Source organism: Oncorhynchus masou, chromosome 15 (assembly GCF_036934945.1).
Source record: "Oncorhynchus masou masou isolate Uvic2021 chromosome 15, UVic_Omas_1.1, whole genome shotgun sequence".
NCBI classification, from domain to species: domain Eukaryota; kingdom Metazoa; phylum Chordata; class Actinopteri; order Salmoniformes; family Salmonidae; genus Oncorhynchus; species Oncorhynchus masou.
Window position 1 is genome coordinate 8,059,261 of NC_088226.1, and position 25,891 is coordinate 8,085,151.

Genomic DNA, 25,891 nt, shown 5'->3' on the forward strand with positions numbered 1-25,891 from the left:
GGCACCAATCAATCAATTGACAGCTTTTATTGATTTTTCATTGTGTACACCTGGTCATCTTGGTGAGACACCCGCAGGGAGTTGTACAGCGCACCTGGAGCAATTAGGATTAAGTGCCTTGCTCAAGGGCACAGCAACAGATTATTTCACCTTTCGGTGCTGGTATTTGAACTGGACCAACGCTCTAACCCTGCCCCTTTGGGCGTAATACACAATTTGATGCAGTTTGTGATGTGAGAAATTCTATAATTCAGTAAATGGGCTGAAAGCTAGGTCTTCATAAATCTACGTAGTCATAGGTTTAGTACATAATCTGATTGTTGGTCACAGGCAGCTCACTAGTGTCACCTACTGTAAAAAAAATAAAAAAAAATAATAAATGTAAAAGACATGAACAAGGCTTTTCACATTTTAGTATACTATTTGTGATATTGTTCTGTTTATCATGTTGAATCAGAAATACTAAAAAATACTTGTGTGTAAAATCACACACACACATTTTACCATTGCACTTTTCCAGTGCAACGCAATCAACTTGAACTTGACCGCAGAGGTTGAACTTGAACGTTTGCTCCAAACTCTTTTCTGCTGTCTATGACTGCATCAAGCTATCCGTGGTCAAGCTATCTGCATTATACCGTATTGTCAGTGTAGTGGCGCATGTAAATTGGAACATGGATTTGAGAGGGATAGCCTGACCTCAGTTCTAAATCGACGTCACTCACGTAGCCGTGGCGTGCCTGCAGGCAAATAACATGGAGTCGAGTGTGTGGTCTCTGCAAGCGGGTTCATGAAAAAAATGTAGCACCGATGTGACAAAAATATAGCAACACACTCTACGTGCATTCATGGACTGAGGATATTCGTAGCTTTGTTCCATATAAAGCATGGAGAACGGTGCGTAAACAACTCCTTTCCTCAGACCACAAGCCAGGCCGTTTTCCGTGAGTACTTAATAACGGGCGTTATAACATTATAAACATTTTTGCACATATTTATATAATGCTTGCTACATCATCCACAATGCCCTTGCAGGTAGATATAATTTTTTCCCATCTTGATGTGTTAGCTACTTACATTTGCGTTTATTTTTTAGCTAACAAGCGAGACAGGGCCTGAATAAAAGTATACTTTTGTACGTGGCCATTTGGGAAATCTGTTATATCCTCACAATATCACCAGACATTGTGAAAATGGGTCAGACATTCCCAAAATTGCAGTGGGCTGAACCTGTGACGCCGCTGCGCGATGCTTGTTACCATCTCTTGCGTTTACGATTTGTCGAATTCATCAAGGTCTTGGTGTGATATTGTGGCTCACTGACAATGCAGCATTTGAAGCAGAAAGTCAAGTGGCCAACCCAGACCCCCAAATGAGTGGCATGATTTTCCAATGACTTTAAATTGGTTGTTTTGTGTGCATCATAACACCTTTTCTGGAGTGCTGCTTATCTCTCTGTTATGACAGTATTACGGAAGTGTACCCCTTGTGTGGGTGTGTTGTTTGTGTATATAAAACAGTGGAAGAGAACACCACACACAATGTAGACTGTAGTGGTCAGCAGTGGAACACCATACTGTGCTCTGGGGACCATGGAGCTAGAGGGGGATTCTCTGTCCCCCAGGGATTCCTTCACCTCAGTGAGCAGCTATGGGCCACCACCCTCATTCTCAGCACAGGACACCGTAACCCACAACTTCATAAATCAGACCTTACAGGTAAAGAGAATCCTATCATGGTCGACCACCACATGCTGAATTTGCTGAAACATAGGCTTTTACATAAGTGAAAATCACAGACTTCAGAATCAATGTCAGTTGCATTCAGAATGCTGTCTCTTGCTGTGAGATTGTGTCAATATCATCAACAGGTTTCAGATGAGCTCATCTTCAGTGGGAGCCCATGGTCCAGTGGTGGCAATGGGGATTTTGAGAGGACCGGAGGCCCCCTATCCCAGGTGGAATCAGGGAGGAGTGCACAGAGGAGCATCAGGCCCTCAGCCTTTCCCTCCTCCCTGACCTGGGACTCTGACTCTGAGAAAGAGACACTAGACGGTAGCTATCACACTTGTTTATTACTGAGCGTTGTATGAACACAATATGAATCATACTATTTCATTTTTAAGTGTGTTCCGTCTATGTCAGTAGTGCAGTTATGGGCTTTCCTAAATGTGATGCTATCAGTTAAACTAGTTGCTATCACCCTCAGCTATATTTGTTGTCACTTCCAGAATGTTTGAATGTTCCTCCGTCTGCTTGTAGTCAGAACTGTCTCTTACTAGGAAGGACTACTGTAAATCTTTGCCTGTGAATTTACCTGTGGGTGGCCGACATGTGAAGTGATGTTCCTGTTGTTGTCTGTTTTGTGGGTTGCGCTGTCTGTCAGAGGAGGAGCTACAGCATTTTTCTAACCCTCACGGTCTGGCCGCTCACAGCCCAGGATCCCTCTCCTCTGGACACAGGTGAGATGGAGGAATAGAAGGGCAACCAGCAGGAAGATAGCTATGTGTGATAGGACACGACACCACAAGGCAGACAGACAGTAAGCAGAGCGGTCAAATAAAGTGACAATCGGACACACTAACAGGTTAGGCGGACACATGGTCAGATAGACAGATAGGGATTCATTGCTCTTTCTGACCCACTCATACAACTGTCTCCCTCTGTATAATTTTGTCCAGACCTGACAGTGAGGATGACCAAGCACCTGAACTACTGCCGCACTTACCCACTGAGACAAACCTACTCAGCCCTGTGGAGGAGCGGGACCAAGACAAGCCTAACACACAGAGAGAGGAGCCAAAGAAGGCTCAATCCAGTTCAAAAGAATGTAAGCATGATGTGGAGCAAGGGAAAACACTTAATAAAACATAGTTTATTTTCTAAATATCTTATTTTCTAATATCCTTTTGTCTCTTGACCATCCACAGTGGTAGATGACAGTGTCTGGGATATATCGGAGAAAGCTGAAGTGTTTCAGTCCAAAGTGACATCAAAGGAGGGGTGCAAAATTGAGGAGGAGGGAGAGGAAGAGGACCTGACAGGGAAGGACAAGGAGCCTGAGCGGGATGTGTACACCTTTCCTGGGGACTCAGACACAGAGAGCCCCCCACCAGCACCCTGGGCACACTGCACCTTCATCCAGCGTCGGAAGAAGAAGAGGGCACTGCTCAGGCCCTTCTCTGGCCAGGGCTCCTGGGAACGCACATCAACAGGAGCTGGTAAGAAGGCAAGGGGTGCTTCCTCAAGAGCAAAGAGCTTGGTGCCAGTGAAGGTGAGTGGAGGGGCTTATGACTTTAAGGAGGACTTGGAAAAGGCAACAGAGGAACTGGAGAAGGTAGAAGAGGAAAAGGGTGGTGAAGAAGAAGAAGGAGGAGAGGGAGAGCTTAGTGAAGAGATTTTCACCTGTGTGGAATGCAGCATTTACTTCAAGAAGCAGGTCTACCTGCAGGATCACATGCAAGAGCACAGTCATAGCAGGCCAGGGACTGGCAGGAGGGAGCGCGGAGTGAAGGGCGCACGATTTCGGTGCGTGGAGTGTGGATGGAACCTGTCAAACAGGCTGGCTCTGGCGGACCACAACAGACGACACCAGGAGTCTCGTCAAAAGATCCTGGAGGAGATTGGGAAGCTGAGTGACAGTGGGAAAGGAGAGACTACGCAAGGTGAACCGAGCAAGGTGACCAAACCTGCAAGCCCAATCCTAGAACCATTTGTAGCTCTAGTCACGACTCCAGCTCTAGACCCATTCACAGAGCCAGATCCAGTTCCAGTCCGGGCCCCAGTCAAAGCTCGAGCCAAAACTCCAGTCAAAGCAAAGGTCAAAGGCCCAGCCAATCGTCGCTATCTCTGCCTCAAGTGTGACTTCAGTACACGCACCTCACAGGCATTGGCCAACCACGCCAAGACCCACAACAGAAAACCTACTGGTCTGCAGCGAGCCTCTCCGCGCTTTCAGCCAAAGCTCACTCCTATGGAGCCGCCTGTGTCACCTGGATCTGCCTCTGGCCTGACCTCCATCTCTCTCACTTGTGATCAGTGTGCCTTCCAGGCCTCCAGTCAAACTGCCCTGAAGGAGCACCAACACGTGGCTCACCCCGCGCAGACCTCCATCTGTGGGGAAGGGCCTGAAGAGATGAACCGTCCAGGGTCCAGAATTGATGCTTCCTCTCCACCATGTTCTGATACGCTTTCTAAGCCTGTCTCTCCACCAGAGGGCCAAAGCCAATCAAAGGCCAGTAAGTCTTCTTCCTCTAGTTGGATCTCTGCTATGGAGGACAGTGACACACTGCCCCAACCATCAAACACTGCTACAGCTCCCCAGCGTAGAGAGTTAGCTTTTAAGACCATCGGGAACAAGAGGGCAAATCGGAGAGGGAAGGTGGGGACAGAACTCCTCTGGCCAAATCCCAGACTGGACAGTGGGCCTCCTGAGACCGATGATGCACAAAGCCAGGGCCAGAGCCCTGACCTGGCAACCGATATGAACCAAAAAGAGACTGAATCACTTGTTGGATCCAAACCGCTCACCAGGGCTCGATCCCTCCGAGGTGAGACTAAGCTGCAGAACCTATCCCTTCAAGCCTTCTCGAATACAGATGAAAGAAGCCAATACCTTAGACTTTCTTTAGAGTCTCACCTATTGCACTGCTCTCATGCTAATTCTAAAACAAACCTTTCACCATTAATGGTCTGATATACTAGAGCAGTGGTTCCCAACTCCAGTCCTTGTGTACCCCCAACAGTACACTTTTTTTGTTGTAGCCCCGAACAAAAAACGCCTGATGATTAGTTGACATGTTGAATCAAGTGTGCTTGTCTGGGGCTTCAATACTGTTTGGGGTACTTGTGGACTGGAGTTGGGAACCACTGCACTAGAGAATGGCCACACTATATGTATATGCATAAGCAAAAATATTCTACTGTCCAGAATATTTTGGACTCCTGAGGCTATTCCGATTTCCAATTAAATATTTTCTCTTTTTATTTTCATCTTGGACATGCACAATTAGGTAACCTGTGACATTTGTCCTTCGATATTGAAATTATATTCACCTAGAATGCATAACTTGTGCTTCATGCATGTGTACTTTTGGACAGTGTTATCAAATAACATCACAAGCCTGCAGATCAGTCACTGGGTTGGCCGTAACTGAAAATGCCCAGCAGTCCCTGCCTGGCCCATAACTGAACCTGGGTTGCCCGTTGCTTCCCCTCCATGCCCTGTGGAGGTGCCTGCCCCGGCCATGCAGCTGAAACTCATTTTCTTAGCCAGCCTGCGGGGGGCAGCAGAGTGCCTGGGGCTGACTGAGGGCCAGCAGGCCCAGCTAAGACACACGCTGTCCCCTGTCCTCAATGAGCCCAACCGCTTTGACCCCCAAACTCTCCTCTCTTACCTTGGTCGTTGGGAGGGAGGCAAGGCGATGGGTGAGTGACAGGCTGAGTTGTGAAGTAGCCACCTGGCATGCAGTGATGCATGGCTCCCCTCACCAAATACAATTTAGTCAGCCGTATCTTCCTTGCGTTCTCCCCTAATCAATATAAAGGCTCAGTTGCTAGGTGAGTAGATGTCGTCTGTTTCTAATTTCACCTCATTGCATCTTATCACTGTGTTCTTCATGTTGCGTCTGTTTGAATGGCCTCTGTAGTGTTTGTTCCATCGCTGTCCTGAAGGGTCTCTGTATATGATGCCTATTCTTGATGTGCCACTATAGCACGTAGTAAATTGATGTAATATAAAGTTAGCTCATCTGCTGTTGAAGATTGATTGAGGCAGTTACTGACACAGCAAAAATCCAGCGGCACATTGGGTCTCCAGGACTGGGATTGAACACTTCTCTATTATAATACTGTGTACTAAATGGCTGTCTCAGCTCAGCCTCAGACTATATCCCTTTCCTTCCTGTGCTAGATGACTCCTCTCTAAAACAACAGAGCCTCACAGCCTCATGCTCTACAGAAAGGAAGCCCGTGAAGGAAGAGGAAGTGGACGGGGAGCCAAAGGTTGCTTTTAAAAAGAAGAGTAACAAGGTTTTTTCTGATGAAAATGACGATGATGATGACAACGATGATCATGACGAAGAAGAGGAAGAGGAAAATATCCGGCGTTTCCTAGCGGAGGGCATATCAGATGAGGATTATGAGGAGATTGATGAGGAGACGGGGACCCTGAAGAGCGTGGAGAGGAAATGCCCCTACTGCCCTGATCGCTTCCACAATGGCATCGGGCTGGCCAATCACGTCAGGGGCCACCTCAACCGAGTTGGCGTCAGCTACAATGTGCGCCACTTCATATCCCCCGAGGAGGTCAATGCCATTGAGAAGAAGTTCTCCTACCAGAAGAAGAAGAAAAAGGGTATCTGGAATCTTTGTTATTACATTGTTAGGACCTTGTCTGGTGTATGATGCGGTATATTTGTAATAAACTATAATGTAACAAAGGAACAAAGTAAAGTATCAGTCAGGGTAGAGGATGTGTACAACTTCCAAGTCAGTCTGTAAACTGCTGACGTTTTATGTGCCCTTCTCTCTCTTCAGTTGCCAACTTTGACCCGGATACGTTCAGTGTGATGCGCTGTGAGTTCTGCAATGCTGGCTTTGACACCCGGGCTGGCCTGTCCAGCCACGCCAGGGCGCACCTGCGAGACTTTGGGATTACTAACTGGGAGGTGACTGTCTCGCCCATCCATATCCTCCGGCAGCTCTTCTCCAGCCGCCCAGACCTGGTCCTCCCCACAGCCCCCCCACGCAGCCCAGCCTCAGACGAGGAGGAGGAAGACCTGGAGACGGAGGAGGAAGAACCAGGGGGAGGGGAGGGGAGTGAAGAGGCAACAGGTGCTACAGTCTCCATCCTACTGCCATCGTCGCCTTCTCAGCCTTGGGAGAAAGACCACAGCGTTGGTGAGCCTGAAGGTGTGTGTGTACTTGGTGTGTGTACTGTAGGATGCCTTTTTGAGCTGGCGTGGTGGTGTATGAATACAACACACTGTGGTCTGACTGTTATAGGTTGTTGGTAGATTACATGATGGTTGATCAGCGTGAATAAGACTTCCACAGAAATGTCTCAGTGCTGAATGTGGTAACTCAATGGCAACGACAGTGGCAATGCAATGCACAAGGGATATTGAATGATGAAAACGATTCTGTGCAATAGTTTTGAAACTATTTTGTATTATGGAACTACTCTCCTGATGTGGGACTTTGCCTGTTGGTGTTGTAACATCGATCCCTAGTTGTGAGACTTGTGTGATGTAGCAGATTTCAAGTCTATGATGAACTGCTGTATTTGGGACAAAGTGTTACTGTAAATCAAGCATATTAGAGGGAGAGACTCAGATGCCCATGGTTGATGTGGTGCTCAGTGCGTTTGTCCCAGCCTCTGCTCGATTGGTCACGCCTTAGTTTAGCGGTGCATGTGTATGGGGGCAAAATGGCTGCTTCCACCTCCCTGCAGACACAAACAATAGCGGAAAAACTGTCTGGCTTTAACTGCTGGGAGTCCGATGCACCACAGCTACTGACCGGTGAGTACCACGCACCGTAACGCCCGTGCCCTTTAAACATTAATCGGCTTCATTGTTACACGTCGCGTCGTAGCCCGTATTGTTTGTTGTACGTCAAAATTGTCTCTAGACAGATTAGCCGTCAAAAAAATCAAATCATATGAGACCATTTAAAATCACTATCGCGCACTAAAGGTGAGATAGACAATGTCAAGGCATTGGTTAGAAATGTGTCATTCTTGTCATTGTTCGAGTTGCTTGTATCACTGTAGCTACGCGCGCAGGAATGTGTTTTGCGACATTTGATGCGGACTGTCATTTTCTGTGTGATATATTTTGTGCGTCTCGGATGACGTTCACTATTTCCAATACTGCAGGATTTCTAAAATTACCTACAGTTCCCAAATCCTCGCCATTTTACTTTCCTTTGATTTCTTGAATGTGGTCGCTCTGGTGTCATTCTTCATGAATGCATTGCCTCTTGCTTATAATACAGGAATAACGGACTACAAATCTGTAATCGTTTCAAAACTTATTTAGATTTTAAAATACGTTTAAGTGTCACTTTATTAAGTGTCAGGTTACTTGATGTTACTGTAGGCCTTCTACTGCTATATAATGAAAACTAAAGTCCGGATTTTGTAACTTTGTTACTTTTAATAGTTTTATCAAACCATGGTATCATTTTGCTGCAGTGATCACATTTTTGATGCTGCAAATAAAGCGAGAAAAATCAAAGGTGTCATTTGCTCTGCGAGCACCCTGAGACGAGATCAACTGACAAGCGCAGAGCCGCCCACCAGACAAAAAGCATTGTCTACTCACGTCGCTTATGATTTACGGTTTTGTCGCAGAAAATGGTAGTTTTGTCCCAGAAATACACCATCGCAATGAAAGGCATGTGTCTGTTACGAAATGTACAACAGCAGGAAAACGAACAGTGTTTTGCCATTACCATAGGTCTACACACTTGAAGAAGTGATTTATTAGACAGACTATGTCTGAAGCGCCAATAGAGCGCTGCAAATTGCAGTTATTTTAATGAATATCGTATTATTATTATTATTAGCTACTCCATTGTAAAGATTTGATGTATTTTTTTGTTATTCATACAGAAACATAATTAATTGTATTATTTAAAAACTATTTAATTTGCTGATTCGGTTATTACAGCCACACCCATTGCTGACAGGTGTATAAAACCGAGCACACAGCCATGCAATCCCCCTACAAACATTGGCATTCGAATGGCCTTACTGAAGAGCGCAGTGACTTTAAATGTGGCACCGTCATAGGATGCCACCTTTCCAACAAGTCAGTTCGTCAAATTTCTGCCCTGCTAGAGCTGCCCCGGTCAACTGTTATTGTGAAGTGAAAATGTCTAGGAGCAACAACAGCTCAGCCGCGAAGTGGTAGGCCACACAAGCTCACAGAAATGGGCTGCCAAATGCTGAAGTGTATGCGCATAAAACATGTCTGTCCTCGGTTGCAACTCTCACTACCAAGTTCCAAACTGCCGATGGAAGCAATGTCAGCACCATAACTGGTCGTCGGGAGCTTCATGAAATGGGTTTCACAATGTATAATGTCAATCATTGGCTGGAGTGGTGTAAAGCTCGCCGCCATTGGACTCGGGAGCAGTGGAAACACGTTCTCTGGAGTGATGAATCACGCTTCACCATCTGGCAGTCCGACGAACCAATCTGGGTTTGGCGAATGCCAGGAGAACGCTACCTACCCCAGTGCATAGTGCCAACTGTACAGTTTGGTGGAGGAGGAATAATGGTCTGGGGTTGTTTTTCATGGTTCGTGCTAGGCCCCTTAGTTCCAGTAAAGGTAAATCTTAACGCGACACCATACAATGACATTCTAGACAATTCTGTGCTTCCAACTTTGTGGCAACAGTTTGGGTAAGGCCCTTTCCTGTTTCAGCATGACAATTTCACCTTTATTTACTCCCATGCACAAAGCGTGGTCCATACAGAAATGGTTTGTCGAGATCGGTGCAGAAGAACTTGACTGGCCTGCACAGATCCCTGACCTCAGCTCCATCGAGTGTAACCGATGTGAAATTGGCTAGCTAGTTAGCTGGGTGCGCGCTAATAGCGTTTCAATCGGTGATGTCACTCGCTCTGAAACCTTGAAGTAGTTGTTCCCCTTGCTCTGCAAGGGGAACAATGGGTAACGATGGGTAACGATGCTTCGTGGGTGCCAGTTGTTGATGTGTGCAGAGGGTCCCTGGTTCGAGCCTAGGTAGGGGCGAGGAGAGGGACGGAAGCTATACTGTTACACGAGCACCTTTGGGATGAATTGGAACACCGACTGTGAGACAGGCCTAATTGCCCAACATCAGTGCCCGACCTTACGAATGCTCTTGTGGCTGAATGTAAGCAAGTCCCCGCAGCAATGTTCCAACATCTCGTGGAAACCTTCCCAGAAGAGTGGAGGCTATTATAGCTGTAAAGGGAGAACCATCTCCATATTAATGCCCATGATTTTGGAATGAGATGTTCATTGAGCAGGTGTCCACATACTTTTGATCATGTTGTTTATTTTCATGCATTACCAGTTACCAAAATGAATACTTATGTAATTTTCCTGGTGATATTAGGCTCCGTGTTTAATTCACATCCTCCCAGGTTAATGACTCTTTAATGAATGACTCATTCATTTGGTTGTGTAATGTGTTTCAGGCGGGGAGGAGGAAGAGCAGATGCCAGCACTGGACAGCTTGACCTCCAGCCCAGGGAGGAAGGGTCTGTTTTCCCTGGACCCAGAGAGCCCCTCCCCGAGGGATGAAGCTGACATCAAAGGTGAGACTGAACAACATGGGGCAAGATGAGATGAGACATAAAGGTCCCCAGGGATCTGGAGGCTTTGTTAGGTGGCAGATAGATGTGGCTGAGGTTACCACAGCCCCGAGCTAAGAACTCCACGATATGTACATCACCTCACAATGGAGTTGAGTGGCGATTCGTTTTGTCGGAGTGTACCTACATCGAGTCGATATCAGACAATAAAAATTGCCATTCTTTAATGTGTACCTTGTACCTATGTTTGTCCTTTGTAAAGGCAATCTTTTATTTGGGTGCTGAATTCCGTAGTTTATGATTAAAACTTAATTCTATATCCTTATTCGGACGGGATTCATTTTATTGGGGGAGGTTGGGTAATGTAATTATGTGCACGAACACAAAACACAATTTCTGTCATTTTAGTCCCGTCCGAATTTGCCATGCCAGTCAGTTTTACCTGGCAGGAGAGTAACAATTCCAGCCAGAATAACCTAATGTTTTTTGGCAAACTCCAAGTTCCTCTGATAATGCTAGTCCTGTGCGTAACGACATCCCTGTGTTTTTCGAGACATTACAAGAGTTTGACAGGTGCTGCGCACAGTTTGAGCAAGGAAACAAGAACTGATTTGATAAATTGATGCTTAAACATAGTGCTACGCATATATTTTATATGAATGGCTTAAATTGATTTCACAGTGAATACTTTTGTTTATAGACTAGGTTTTGTGCCAATGAATTGAAAGTTGAACATCACCAAATGTGTCAGTTTAATTAAATGTGCAATAAAAAAATATTGTGCCTAGGCTTATTTAATTAAACTGTGTCTGTTGATGTAGGCAATAGATTGCAATCAGGGCTTCCTCGATTCCCCACTGAGCTAAACTTTTTTGGAATTGGCAAGTTCACTTTCTCATCCATAATTGCATCTCAAGTGCAAGAGCACTGTTCAACAGCTCACATCAGCAGGATGGGAGGCCTTGTCATTAGGACAGTCTACCGTCGATTCCTAAAATAATGATTATGATCACACTTCTGCAATTTAAACGTTTTGGGGACACCTTCACATTTGGCCGCCAAGCATTAGTTATCAGTGTGGCCTTTATCGTCTAGACATGGTGTTCACATATCTTCACGCTTAGAATAAAACCCTCCAGGCTTCCATCATAAGAATCAATTGAATGAAAACAAATGAAGAATTACAGGTGGCAGTTTGTAAAAACTTATACCGTGTGAATTGTCCTCTGGAATAATTCAAATGCCTGTGTATTAATTACATAACCAGCGTCTCTGCTAATACTAGTTCTGTCCGAATAGGGCTATAATGTGACCTTTGTCAAATTGTGCTGCATAATTCACTGGTTTCCAATGGAGTATGAAGTTAGTGACTTCAAACATGCACTGCCACTCGATACTTAAAAAATATATAATTTGAATTAACACTTACTGTGTACCTGTGCTTGTCCAGATTGTCATACAGCTGTCAGAGGGAGTTGTATCCGTAGTTTTTGATGACAATTGCATTCTATGCACCTCCTGCCAAAACAAAAATAATCGTCCTTTAATGACGGGCTGTTCCTTCTTCATTAGCAAACAACCGTGTAGGTCACTTAAAATGCTGTTTGTATCAAAAACTACAGATGGCAGCAAACTCATTGCCACTCAACTCCATTGTATCATGGAGTTGAGAATTCTCAGCTACACAGCCTCCTGCTCATTTTGTCACCGTCCGTTAATTGAAGTGCTATAAATGATGTAATAATACATACACCAGTGCTGAACTATGACTGAAAAAATGTGCAAAGGGACCTTTTTCCATATTCTGTGTATTTTGCTGTGTGCTGGTCAGATGCATCTCTTCCCCTCTCACTGTTGTCCTCTCTATTGTAGTGTCCAACCTGTTAAAGTGTGAGGTGTGCAGTGCCCCCTTCGAGACGAGGCGGGGCCTATCTAGTCACGCCCGTTCCCACCTGCGCCAGCTGGGCATCGGCATGTCAGAGAGTAGCGGGGCACCCATCGACCTCCTCTACCAGATCACCAAGGAGCGTGTTCTGGATGGGCACTTCCCCCCTCCCCTCCCCCGCCCCCCCGTCGCCAAGAAGCCCCTTCACGTCCTGCCAACACCACGGAAAGAAGAGAGATATCAAGACACCGACATGGACGAGACACCCATCCCTCTCTCCATCCCCTCCCCTGTGGCCTCCCCTCCCCCCTCACTCATCAGGGCCTGCTCCCCTTCTCCTGTGGTGAGGAAGGCCCCCATCTCCTCCCTGCTGCCTGTGTCCTCCCCCTGCGCTGTCTGGACCATAAGCCTGGAGGGGTGAAGAGCACCACCTCTAACCTCTCTGCCAAACCCTTCTGGGCTCCACAGGAGACTGATGCCCCACTCAACCTCAGTAAGTGTGTCAGTGCCCTCTCTCTTGTCCTTCAACCCCAACTGATTAATGCAGAGGTTGTAAAGGTGTCTGAAGTAAAACATTTCCTCATACCCCCTTTTCCTCATCTGTGCAGCATTGGAGGTAGACCCCAACAAGGACATAGTGTGCCAGCTGTGTGGCGCCTGGTTCGAGACGCGGAAGGGCCTGTCCAGCCATGCCCGAGCCCACCTGCGTCACTTTGGGGTGGAGTACTCGGAGTCCAAAGGTTCCCCCATAGACCTCCTCAACCAGCTCATTCACACTGATGACTTCAAGCACAGAGCCAGCGCCCTGCAGCCTGAGGGGCCCCAGGGGCTCAGGGGCCTCACAGCCAGCCTCTCCTCCCCCAAACGCTCCCTCCTCACCACCTCCTCCACACCTCTCCTCTACAAGGTTACTACGATGGGGGGCGGATCTGGGTCCAAAGCTACCTCTTCCTCAGCTTCCTCAATGTTTGGTTCGCCCTCCAAACGTCCCAAGTCCTCCAAATTACAGGTCTTCCGTTTGAGTGGCGGGGAACTCACGCCCATCCCCCACAGTGAGTGCCTGTCATATGATGGAAACTAAACTCATACTCCATTCAATGCAATACAGCATCAGTGACTTGTTGAGGTACAGTTTCTTGAGGTGGTTATTTTAAGTTGATCTTCATCTCTACTCTCCATCTCTCCTGCAGGTGAACCAGTGAAGGAGATCGGCTGTGAGTTCTGTGGGGAGTACTTTGAAAACCGTAAAGGTCTCTCCAGTCACGCGCGTTCCCACCTGCGCCAGATGGGCATCACAGAGTGGACAGTCAACGGTTCCCCCATAGACACCCTGCGAGAACTGATCACACGTCGAGGTCTACCATGCGCCCTGCCCCTTAAGCCCCTAAAATCTCCGCCCCCATCCCCTGGACCCCCTCGCTCCCCCTTGTCCTCCCCTGCCTCGCCCAGCCTCCTGAGTCGCCTCCCTTTTGCCTTCGCCCACCCACCCAGCCACCAGTCCACAGTGCGTAAGATGGGCTCAGCTCCACTGGCATCCCCTAGCCTGATAGTCAAGCTGAAGCCTGAGCCTATGCAGCTGGAAGTCACCATGCCAGGAGCGGTGGGGGGAGCAGCGGAATACTCCTCTGAGCCACTGAATTGCAGCTGGAGCAGCTCCGACAATATGCTCCCTCTTAACTTGGGTGAGTCCAAGTTGAAAAACCATCTTGTAATTATTAAGGTAATATCCATACTGAAGTGATGCCTTGTTTTTATTCTCTACCGCCTCCTTTTTCTATCTCTCTGTCTCCTCCCCCTTCCTTTGTTCCTCCCACAGTCACAGCCCATGAAGTAGAGCCCACTCGGGACATCCGCTGTGAGTTCTGTGGGGAGTACTTTGAGAACCGTAAAGGTCTCTCCAGCCACGCCCGTTCCCACCTGCGCCAGATGGGCATCACAGAGTGGACAGTCAACGGCTCCCCCATAGACACCCTGAGAGAACTCATGCACAAGAATGGGGGCACCTCGTCCCCAGCCCCGGGGCTGAAGAAGGAGACCAGCCAGGGGTCCAGCCCCACCTGGGAAGGCCTGGTGGGGGGCCTGGGTTACCAGTCACCCAAGTTCTCCCGCAAATCCCCCCTCAACCTGCTGCACTCTGGCTCCCGGCTTCATAAGCATGGCCTGGGGGCGGTGGGCCTCTCCTCCACCCCTCCCGCCGGGAAGTTTTTTGCGGTGTCCCTGCTGGGTAAGAGACCCCTGACGGAGGAGGGCCGTCCAGTTGAGAGGTCACCATCCCACCCCCAGTCCTTTTCGCCCCTGCCACATGACCTCTCCATCAAAGGGAAGTCCTCTCCAGACAAGAATGCGGGAGGGCACCTGGGTAAGCCATGACCTTACTAAAGATCCTCAGAAGAGTTGCAGTCATCCTTTAACTTGCTGACTGTCTTTTAGTACAAACTCATTGCATTTAGCAGCGAATGACACATATGTTCTGTTATATACATTTAATTTTATGAAACATGAATCAGTCTCTAACTTAAGCCCGGCTCTGACTGACAACACCACTCCTTTGTCTTCTCTCACCCCCTCCCCAGATGCCAGCTGTGAGCTATGTGGGTTCTACTTTGAGAACCGCAAGGCGCTAGCTAGCCACGCGCGGGCCCACCTGCGTCAGTTTGGCGTGACAGAGTGGTGTGTGAACGGTTCGCCCATCGAGACGCTGAGTGCCTGGATGCGCAGCCGGCCCCACAGGGTGGTGGAGATGCACCGCAGCTACATGCAGGGCTCCAACCGCTCCACCTCCAAGAAGGTCAGGGAGGAATTGATTTATTTAGTAGTTTATCTAATGGTGATAGATGATAGTAAAAGGAAAAAGTTATATTTTTCCAATGTCCATGCGAAGGCAGCAATTATTTCTATTGACTTAGAGTGAACCGTGTGACATCGTGCACACAATGCACAATCAAGCTGCAATATTGCTAAGTCGTTTTTTTATTAGTGCCGACCCCGTCCATTTAAGTTGTGGGTTTCGGACCGCTATGAGGCCTGTCGGCACACTGTTAGGGCTGTTTAGAGCATTAACATGTCAACCCATATCATTAAAGGTCAGGTGAATTGTTTACCATAATGCTTTAGCTCTCTCAAACTAACCACACCTGCCAGGAGATGGGCTTTTAAAGGTTAAAATATGGAATTGGCCTCAGCCACCACCAGCCAATTTGTGATTTAAATGCCTCACTTAGATCTGCTATCATGTAGCTCCAACACAAAGATTCTCATATCAGAATATTTTCCCTGTGGGGGACACAACTTAATAGTTGTTATTTGCTATAGTAACCAGAGAACTGGGTGACATAGATCCTTCATCTTCAGATGAATTATGTTCTAGAAAATAGACTTGTCCGTCCCTCCTGAATTAGCATTGTGTATTTGCTTCACTGTTACTCCCTCAGTGATGAGTTGACACACATAAAGACAAGAAGATTACTCTGTCATGTCCTTCTATTAGAGTACATTGAGACAGCTATTTTAATGAGAAGCACTCATCCCTCTCCTTTATGTTGCAGAAAAGCAGCCTGTCTCTCTCCCCATCATCCGACTCTGACCTCCTCCCCCCCATGCCCTCCCAGAAGCATTCCTCCTCCTCCCAGTGGGCGGCTCTGGGGCTGGCCCAGGCCAGACGGGTAGGCCGGGAGCTCACCCTGGCATCACCCCGGGCAGCAGAGGGTGATGCAGGTCTCACTCCCCCCTCCAGACCCAGCCACAGCAGTCACAGTCCCAGTCCCACCCGACTCTCCAACACCCTCCCTCCCCACACACAGGTGGCCCGCAGCGAGCTCAACGTGCGCCTGCCCAGAGGTGAGTGTGACACACAAACACACACAACTATTCGCCATACACACCTACTTGTCCATCTCATGCTCAGCCTGGTGTTCTCTCCTCATGTTCAGGCTTTGAGCGGCGACCTCTTAAACACCCCTCCCACTCAGAGGGAGGAGAGAGGGACAGTGGAACCCCCAAGCCCCCTCGCACCGGCACCATTCCTGCCCTGGTGCCCAAACCCCCTTCCACCCCCCTGGTCAAAGTGGTGGGAAAGATCTACTCCCTCAGGTGCCGGTGAGTTTCTCTGGGGAACTGTAGTACTGAACCCAATCTCAAAGTATGCCATGTTCCCAATATAGTGCACTTCTTTATAGCCCTGGTCAGAAGTTATGCTCTATTTTGGGAATAGGGAGGCACTTGAGATTTGGAAGTTGTGTGAATGAGTGTTTTTAGTCTGTCAGCCCAGGGGCCATAAAAAAACATTCACGATAATTATAATCTGTTGATTTATTAAAGCAACATTTTTAAAATGATCCATGTACCGTCCCTGTCTTCCTCCTGTGATTGCATGACGACTCTGTGTGAGTACAGTGTGCTCTCTGCCTCTCTCCGCCAGGTTCTGTGAGGTGGAGTTCCAGGGTCCTCTCTCTGTGCAGGAGGACTGGATCCGCCACCTCCAGCAGCACATTCTCAACCTCAACTACAACAAGCCTGCTCCCTCTGCCACGGACCCCCCAGTCCAAGACCACAACCCAACCCCAACCTCAACCTCAGTCCCAGCCACTACCTCCAGCTTCACCACATCTCCTGCCCCCACCTCAACCCTACCCTCCATCCACACCCACACCACAGCTCCTACTGTTCCCCCTCCTTGCAGCCCCTCTCCTCCACCAATGGCTGAGTCTGATCCAATTGTCACTGCCACTCCAATGGCAACAGCCTCAGCAGAGTCCACCCTCACCCCGATCCTGATCCCCACCCTGTCCTTATAACCCCCAGGTCCATAACAATCCACACATTCTTCTAATCATTTTGTTCTGCCACGTCTTTGCCATGCCTTTTTTCCATCCACTTGTTCCTTTGGCCTCAACACTGGGGACCTGTTGTTGAAGTGTTTTGAAGAGAAGCTTTCCCCCAACGAGCTCTCTCAACCCCCAGCCTCTCCTAGGAAGCTCTGCAGATGGTTACAAAGCCCCATTGCCATGGGAACCCAAACTCTCCTGACCAGAGTGGGTGATTGCAACTGTCTAGGGCTTTGGGGTCTGCTGTTTCTTCTTTGTTTGAGCTGAATGTTCAGTTTGTAACGTGGACAGTTACACTTCCTGCCGCTCAGTGGTTAACCGAGAGGTTAACTTAAACCATATTGAACTTTGACTTATCTCCTTGCTCTAAACAGTGCTTTATAAAGACCTGAGAGGCTCCGCCCATTTATATTTGAAGCACTTAATTAAGAGGAGCACACTCATGGCTCCTGCTATACTCACCGCAACAACATTTTAAAAGGAGTTTTAATAATGTTATTGTATACATGCTTAGTCTATGGTACAGACTTAAAAAGCCCATTTACACATTCTTTTGATAAGGCAATTTTAAAGTAGACAATGCCACAGAGCACTTACATAAGTGCCCCATTGATTAGGGCAGTGATGATGAGGAAAAGGCCCCTTTGAGAGAAAAGGAAGGACCCTGCAGAGGATGCAGCACCTTGAAGGGACGTCCCATTCACCTTAGAGTTAGGCTGACAGGTGCAGTCACACAGTAACTCTTAATGTTTTCTGAATGTAGTTAAAGGGATAGTTCACCCAAATTACATATTGGTTTCCTTACCCTGCAAGCAGTCTATGGACAAGGTATCACAGCAATCTATGCTGTGGTTTTGTTTCATTGGCACCGTTTCCAAATGCTGTGGCACAAATCCCATTTAAGTCATGGGTATAAGATATTAGCATTTTTCAAACATCATGCCCAAATCATTTGAAAGTGTCTACAATTGATTGTAAAGCACAACAAAGTCACTTATAGATGATTGCTGATATCAGTCCCATGGGATTTGTGCCACAAATGCTAAAACATTAGCATTTGAAAACAGTGCCAGGGAAACTAAACCAAAGCATGGATTGCTGTCATACCTTATCTATAGACTGTTTACAGGGTAAGGAAACCAATGTGTCATTTGGGTGAACTATCCTTTTTAATGCACTTATTATTTGAGATGACTGTGTCATATTAAATTAGACCGGTCATTATGTTATTCCATAGTTTGATGTCCCTAACACTGTTTAGCTAACGGCATTTAAGCTCTTGATGAAACTCCTCTGTTCTTTAGATGAAAGGGTCCATAGAAGTATTGACGGTCACTTTTTCAAGTTTCAATGCGGACACACATACAAATGTTGCCATTTCTTTCTTGCCTTGTCAATGAAACCCAAAACCTTGGTTGTTATTTATTACACATTTGAATGTGGTGAACTAGGTTGTTTTTAGGCTCAATTAGAACATTGGAATGTTTGAAATTAGGCCAGTGACACTTTTATCTAAGTGCATAAGCTATGTGTGTTTGTTAGTTTGTGTATGTGTGGTTTTTTTGCACAAGAGGTGCATGTGTATGTCTTTCTATGACTTAAATGCTAGACAGAGGTCAACAGTAGCTAACACACAGGACCTCTCCGTAGCTAAAATCTAGCTAATCATGGGATCTGGTCTATTTTTCAGTCTGATCAGGACTTGACTGCATCTGCCATTCTCCTAAGGATGTGCCAAAGAGTGTGTTTACTCCCTGGTCTCGCCTCTGTAAGCTGTTTACATGGGACCTGTTCGTAGGGAGGAGCTCTGCACAGCTACGGAGCAACCAAGGCTCCTCATTGGACGAGGGACATGTATCGGTGTACATCTGGATCCAGTGACTCCCAGTATGTGAACCACAGAGTTGACTGACTGTTGCAGTGACATACATAAGCGGCCTTGGCTTCATGGAACTGTTACACTACTGCATTATTGCACCCAGTACACGGACGCCCACAGAGGTTGCTATCTGTCAGAGCTCTGTGAAGTATTGGTGCCCTTAAATCTAGACGCATTACATATGGCCTCTGGTGGAACAGCTTCTAAACTGGGGCGACGCTGTCACTCCAGCGTGTCTTCACATTGCTTCAGGTAAGTGTTTATATCGCCTGCAAAGTGACGCAATAACTGAAGAGTCCATACGGAAATTAACTTTTCAAGTTTGTTCCAGCATTAAACTATGTCGAAAATATGACTGTTTGACCCTAACAATCCCCCATACCTTTTATGGAATATAGATACGTATATATAACTACATGTACTTATGAAACTGTCGATGCTATTAGAGCTATTAACAGTTCTATTAACAGCTAGTTACAAAACAAAAGGATCTTGATTCCTTTTATCGTGATTTAGTTTCAACCTTCTATGACATGTCTTTTTATTGCTCTGTGCATTTGTGTATTTGCAGTCCAGGAGGTGAAACCTTGATGAGTATTTTTTATTTTCTTTGTTAGCTAGTTTCTCCAAGCTGAACATTGGTGCTCATGAGAATGGGATGGTGAGGATGGGGAGTGACTGAAGACAGGAGAAAATGAGTGATTGTTGTGTCCTAAGATCAGAGGACTCTAAATACTTCAGTCTTTAAAGGGGACCACTTTTGCACGTTCAGATTTTTCTCCACCAGTGAGTGTTCACATCGTGATAGGGTTAGCCTCTGGCAGGTTTGTGACTGTGTTACCGTGTAAGATGAGTTTCCGCTGGTGTTACAACTAAGTCCCCTTTAAGATTGCCTGTGTGTACCCCTCAGCTGGTATGACTGGCTGCAGAGGGTTGGTGTGTGTGTGAATGAGTGTGTGAGTGCCTGTGGAGAGCTAAGGCCATGATCTGATGATGATAATACAAATATTAAAGAATTGTACTGTACACAAAGGGTTGAGGTTCATGTGAATCAGCTCCTGAACAAACATTAAATGTGATTTCAAACTCAGCCACTTTTGAATTGAGTCTTCTTAAATGCTTGATCATGTTAATTTAATGTCTGTCCTACAGAAATGCTTCAAAGGGAATGAATGTTGGATAACACTTTACTAACATCTATTGGGCCAGCAGGAGGCGATAGAGGACAGGTTCTGTACTCCATAAGTCATCCTGGAGAGGCTCTCTATGTTGAATATCAAGAAGTTGCTTTGACAATACAAGATCAACAAGTATTCTGTCCTGAGAACAGAAAGAACATCCAATACAGAAAAAAATATATACAATAGGTCAAGAAATAAAATGTTATGTATGATTTGTGACACATTTATCAGGCTTGACTACCCCAATTTATTATGCTGAGATTCTGCCCAACTGTCATAATCAATCGGGGGGAAACTATGTGGAATTAACTATTTAAAGACAACAAAACATTAGTGAACTAATTCTTGCTTCCTGAAACCCAGGGCGCCACTTCCTAGATCAATTCCTATTAACCTACATTGTGACCCAATGTCTTCAAGTCAATGAGCTAATATAGCTAGCTAATGAGGTGAGTAAATAAGTTACAATAGAATGGCTGTACAATTGTTGTAAGCACTGATATTTGCTTTGACTGCAACTCCATCTTAATTGGACACGTTGAAAGTAGAAACCAAAAACCAGCATGGCTCAGGCTAAGACCCAAATGCAGACACAGGAGGCGGATAGTACAAGTCTCATAGTTTATTATAGTACAAGGGGCAGGCAAAAGGTCAGGCAGGATCAGGGTCAGGACAAGTAGAAAGGTCAGAACTGGGAAGTCTAGGAAAAACACAAACTAGAGCACAGGAAATACAGGAACACGCTGGTAGGACTTGACGGGACAAGACGAACTGGCAACAGACAAACAGGAAACAGGAGACAAAGGGCTGTGAGACAGAGGTTTAATCCTAGACACATGAAAAGTGGGATGTATATGGAGGGTGCGGGGCAACAGAAGACGAACAGCAGAGAGGCTAAGGATTTTAGAGATGCGGAAAGAACCGATGAAATGGGGGGAAAGTTTACAGGACACCACCCGGAGGGCCAGGTCCCGAGTGGAAAGCCATACCCTCTGCCCGAGCTGATAGCGGGGAGCAGGGTTCCGGTGGCGATCCTGCTATGCCCTCAGACAAACCATCAAACAAGCAAAGCGTCAATACAGGATTAAGATTGAATCCTACTACACCAGCTCTGACGCTCGTCAGATGTGGCAGAGCTTGAAAACTATTACGGACTACAAAGGGAAACCCAGACGCGAGCTAACCAGTGACGCGAGCCTACCAGATGAGCTAAATGCTTTTTATGCTCGCTTCGAGGCAAGCAACACTGAAGCATACAGGAGAGCACCAGCTGTTCTGGATGACTGTGTGATAATGCTCTCGGTAGCCGATGTGAGCAAGACCTTTAAACAGGTCAACATTCACAAAGCCGCGGGCCAGATGGATTACCAGGACGTGTACTCAAAGCATGCGCGGACCAACTGTCAAGTGTCTTCACTGACATTTTCAACCTCTCCCTGACTGAGTCTGTAATACCTACATGTTTCAAACAGACCATCATAGTCCCTGTGCCCAAGGAAGCGAAGGTAACCTGCCTAAATGATTCCCGCAACGTAGCACTCACGCCAGTAGCCATGAAGTGCTTTGAAAGGCTGGTCATGGCTCACATTAATGGCATCCTCCCGGATACCCTAGACCCATTCCAATTCGCATACTGCCCCAACAGATCCACAGATGACGCAATCAAAATCGCACTCCACACTGTCCTTTCACACCTGGACAAAAGGAACACTTATGTGAGAATGATGCCCATTGACTACAGCTCAGCGTTCAACAACATAGTGTCCATGAAGTTCATCAATAAGCTAAGGACCCTGGGACTAAACACCTCCCTCTGCAACTGGATCCTGGACTTCCTGATGGACCGTCCCCAGGTGGTAAGAGTAGGCAACAACACATATGCCACGCTGATCCGCAACACTGGGGCCCCTCAGGGGTGTGTACTTAGTCCCGTCCTGTACTCCCTGTTCACCCACGACTGCGTGGCCAAACACGACTCCAACACCATCATTAAGTTTGCTGACGACATAACAGTGGTAGGCCTGATCACCGACAACGATGAGACAGAGTATAGGGAGGAAGTCAGAGAACTTGCAGTGTAGTGCCAGGACAATAACCTCTCCTTTAATGTGTGCAAGTCAAAGGATCTGGTCGTGGACTACAGGAAAAGGAGGGCCGAACAGGGCCCCATTAAATCAAATCAAATTTATTTATATAGCCCTTCGTACATCAGCTGATATCTCAAAGTGCTATACAGAAACCCAGCCTAAAATCCCAAACAGCAAGCAATGCAGGTGTAGAAGCATGGTGGCTAGGAAAAACAGAACATGGCCAAGATGTTCAAATGTTCATAAATGACCCGCATGGTCAAATCAAATCAAATCAAATCAAATTTTATTTGTCACATACACATGGTTAGCAGATGTTAATGCGGGTGTAGCGAAATGCTTGTGCTTCTAGTTCCGACAATGCAGTAATAACCAACAAGTAATCTAACTAACAATTCCTAAACTACTGTCTTATACACAGTGTAAGGGGATAAAGAATATGTACATAAGGATATATGAATGAGTGATGGTACAGAGCAGCATAGGCAAGATACAGTAGATGGTATCGAGTACAGTATATACATATGAGATGAGTATGTAAACAAAGTGGCATAGTTAAAGTGGCTAGTGATACATGTATTACATAAGGATGCAGTCGATGATATAGTGTACATATGATGATGATATAGTATACGTATGCATATGAGATGAATAATGTAGGGTAAGTAACATTATATAAGGTAGCGTTGTTTAAAGTGGCTAGTGATATATTTACATAATTTCCCATCAATTCCCATTATTAAAGTGGCTGGAGTTGAGTCAGTGTCAGTGTGTTGGCAGCAGCCACTCAATGTTAGTGGTGGCTGTTTAACAGTCTGATGGCCTTGAGATAGAAGCTGTTTTTCAGTCTCTCGGTCCCAGCTTTGATGCACCTGTACTGACCTCGCCTTCTGGATGATAGCGGGGTGAACAGGCAGTGGCTCGGGTGGTTGATGTCCTTGATGATCTTTATGGCCTTCCTGTAACATCGGGTGGTGTAGGTGTCCTGGAGGGCAGGTAGTTTGCCCCCGGTGATGCGTTGTGCAGAGCTCACTACCCTCTGGAGAGCCTTACGGTTGAGGGCGGAGCAGTTGCCGTACCAGGCGGTGATACAACCTGCCAGGATGCTCTCGATTGTGCATCTGTAGAAGTTTGTGAGTGCTTTTGGTGACAAGCCGAATTTCTTCAGCCTCCTGAGGTTGAAGAGGCGCTGCTGCGCCTTCTTCACGATGCTGTCTGTGTGAGTGGACCAATTCAGTTTGTCTGTGATGTGTATGCCGAGGAACTTAAAACTTGCTACTCTCTCAACTACTGTTCCATCGATGTGGATAGGGGGGTGTTCCCTCTGCTGTTTCCTGAAGTCCACAATCATCTCCTTAGTTTTGTTGACGTTGAGTGTGAGGTTATTTTCCTGACACCACACTCCGAGGGCCCTCACCTCCTCCCTGTAGGCCGTCTCGTCGTTGTTGGTAATCAAGCCTACCACTGTTGTGTCGTCCGCAAACTTGATGATTGAGTTGGAGGCGTGCGTGGCCACGCAGTCGTGGGTGAACAGGGAGTACAGGAGAGGGCTCAGAACGCACCCTTGTGGGGCCCCAGTGTTGAGGATCAGCGGGGAGGAGATGTTGTTACCTACCCTCACCACCTGGGGGCGGCCCGTCAGGAAGTCCAGTACCCAGTTGCACAGGGCGGGGTCGAGACCCAGAGTCTCGAGCTTGATGACGAGCTTGGAGGGTACTATGGTGTTGAATGCCGAGCTGTAGTCGATGAACAGCATTCTCACATAGGTATTCCTCTTGTCCAGATGGGTTAGGGCAGTGTGCAGTGTGGTTGAGATTGCATCGTCTGTGGACCTATTTGGGCGGTAAGCAAATTGGAGTGGGTCTAGGGTGTCAGGTAGGGTGGAGGTGATATGGTCCTTGACTAGTCTCTCAAAGCACTTCATGATGACGGAAGTGAGTGCTACGGGGCGGTAGTCGTTTAGCTCAGTTACCTTAGCTTTCTTGGGAACAGGAACAATGGTGGCCCTCTTGAAGTATGTGGGAACAGCAGACTGGTATAGGGATTGATTGAATATGTCCGTAAACACACCAGCCAGCTGGTCTGCGCATGCTCTGAGGGCGCGGCTGGGGATGCCGTCTGGGCCTACAGCCTTGCGAGGGTTAACACGTTTAAATGTTTTACTCACCTCGGCTGCAGTGAATGAGAGACCGCATGTTTCCGTTGCAGGCCGTGTCAGTGGCACTGTATTGTCCTCAAAGCGGGCAAAAAAGTTATTTAGTCTGCCTGGGAGCAAGACATCCTGGTCCGTGACTGGGCTGGATTTCTTCCTGTAGTCCGTGATTGACTGTAGACCCTGCCACATGCCTCTTGTGTCTGAGCCGTTGAATTGAGATTCTACTTTGTCTCTGTACTGACGCTTAGCTTGTTTGATACGGAGGGAATAGCTGCACTGTTTGTATTCAGTCATGTTACCAGACACCTTGCCCTGATTGAAAGCAGTGGTTCGCGCTTTCAGTTTCACGCGAATGCTGCCATCAATCCACGTTTTCTGGTTAGGGAATGTTTTAATCGTTGCTATGGGAACGACATCTTCAACGCACATTCTAATGAACTCGCACACCGAATCAGCGTATTCGTCAATGTTGTTATCTGACGCAATACGAAACTTGTCCCAGTCCACGTGATGGAAGCTGTCTTGGAGTGTGGAGTCAGCTTGGTCGGACCAGCGTTGGACAGACCTCAGCGTGGGAGCTTCTTTTTTTAGTTTTTGTCTGTAGGCAGGTATCAGCAAAATGGAGTCGTGGTCAGCTTTTCCGAAAGGGGGGCGGGGCAGGGCCTTATATGCGTCGCGGAGTAACAGTGATCCAAGGTTTTTCCGCCCCTGGTTGCGCAATCGATATGCTGATAAAATTTAAGGAGTCTTGTTTTCAAACCTCCGGATAAATGGTTTCCAGTTTGCAAAGAGTTAAATAAAGTTCGTTCAGAGCCATCGATGTGTCTGCTTGGGGGGGGATATATACGGCTGTGATTATAATCGAAGAGAATTCTCTTGGTAGATTATGCGGCCTACATTTGATTGTGAGGAATTCTAAATCAGGTGAACAGAAGGATTTGAGTTCCTGTATGTTTCTTTCATCGCACCATGCCTCGTTAGCCATAAGGCATACACCCCCACCCCTCTTCTTACCAGAAAGGTGTTTGTTTCTGTCGGCGCGATGCGTGGAGAAACCCGTTGGCTGCACCGCTTCGGATAGCGTCTCTCCAGTGAGCCATGTTTCCGTGAAGTACAGTCTCTGATGTCCCTCTGGAATGCTACCCTTGCTCGGATTTCATCAACCTTGTTGTCAAGAGACTGGACATTGGCAAGAAGAATGCTAGGAAGTGGGGCACGATGTGCCCGTCTCCGTAGTCTGACCAGAAGACCGCCTCGTTTCCCTCTTTTTCGGAGTCGTTTTTTTGGGTCGCTGCATGCGATCCATTCCGTTGTCCTGTTTGTAAGGCAGAACACAGGATCCGCGTCGCGAAAAACATATTCTTGGTTGCACTGATGGTGAGTTGACGCTGATCTTATATACAGTAGTTCTTCTCGACTGTATGTAATGAAACCTAAGATGACCTGGGGTACTAATGTAAGAAATAAAACGTAAAAAAACAAAAAACTGCATAGTTTCCTAGGAACGCGAAGCGAGGCAGCCATCTCTGTCGGCGCCGGAAGTACAGTCGAATAATAATAAGGCAGAACA

At 47.0% G+C, this 25,891-nt stretch overlaps 2 protein-coding genes across 3 annotated transcripts; both read left to right on the forward strand.

The window, feature by feature from the left end:
- Nucleotides 1–728: 728 nt before the first annotated feature.
- Nucleotides 729–12,894, forward strand: LOC135555482 (protein Wiz-like). Of its 2 annotated transcripts, none has more exons than XM_064987950.1 (11): nt 729–944; nt 1,521–1,718; nt 1,871–2,054; nt 2,386–2,461; nt 2,681–2,829; nt 2,930–4,549; nt 5,911–6,354; nt 6,537–6,911; nt 10,195–10,314; nt 12,184–12,689; nt 12,805–12,894. In XM_064987950.1, exons 2-10 carry the CDS (start codon nt 1,593–1,595, stop codon nt 12,615–12,617), a joined length of 3,528 nt encoding a protein of 1,175 aa, XP_064844022.1. In that variant the 5' UTR covers nt 729–944; nt 1,521–1,592; the 3' UTR covers nt 12,618–12,689; nt 12,805–12,894. The 2 variants fall into 2 exon arrangements, with proteins under 2 accessions (XP_064844022.1, XP_064844023.1); XM_064987951.1 differs by having other exon boundaries at nt 6,537–6,899.
- Nucleotides 12,672–19,983, forward strand: LOC135555235 (protein Wiz-like). Its single transcript, XM_064987554.1, has 8 exons — nt 12,672–12,693; nt 12,805–13,248; nt 13,387–13,878; nt 14,013–14,555; nt 14,770–14,984; nt 15,742–16,033; nt 16,126–16,291; nt 16,614–19,983. Exons 1-8 carry the CDS (start codon nt 12,672–12,674, stop codon nt 16,987–16,989), a joined length of 2,550 nt encoding a protein of 849 aa, XP_064843626.1. The 3' UTR covers nt 16,990–19,983.
- The last annotated feature ends 5,908 nt before the right edge of the window (nt 19,984–25,891 follow it).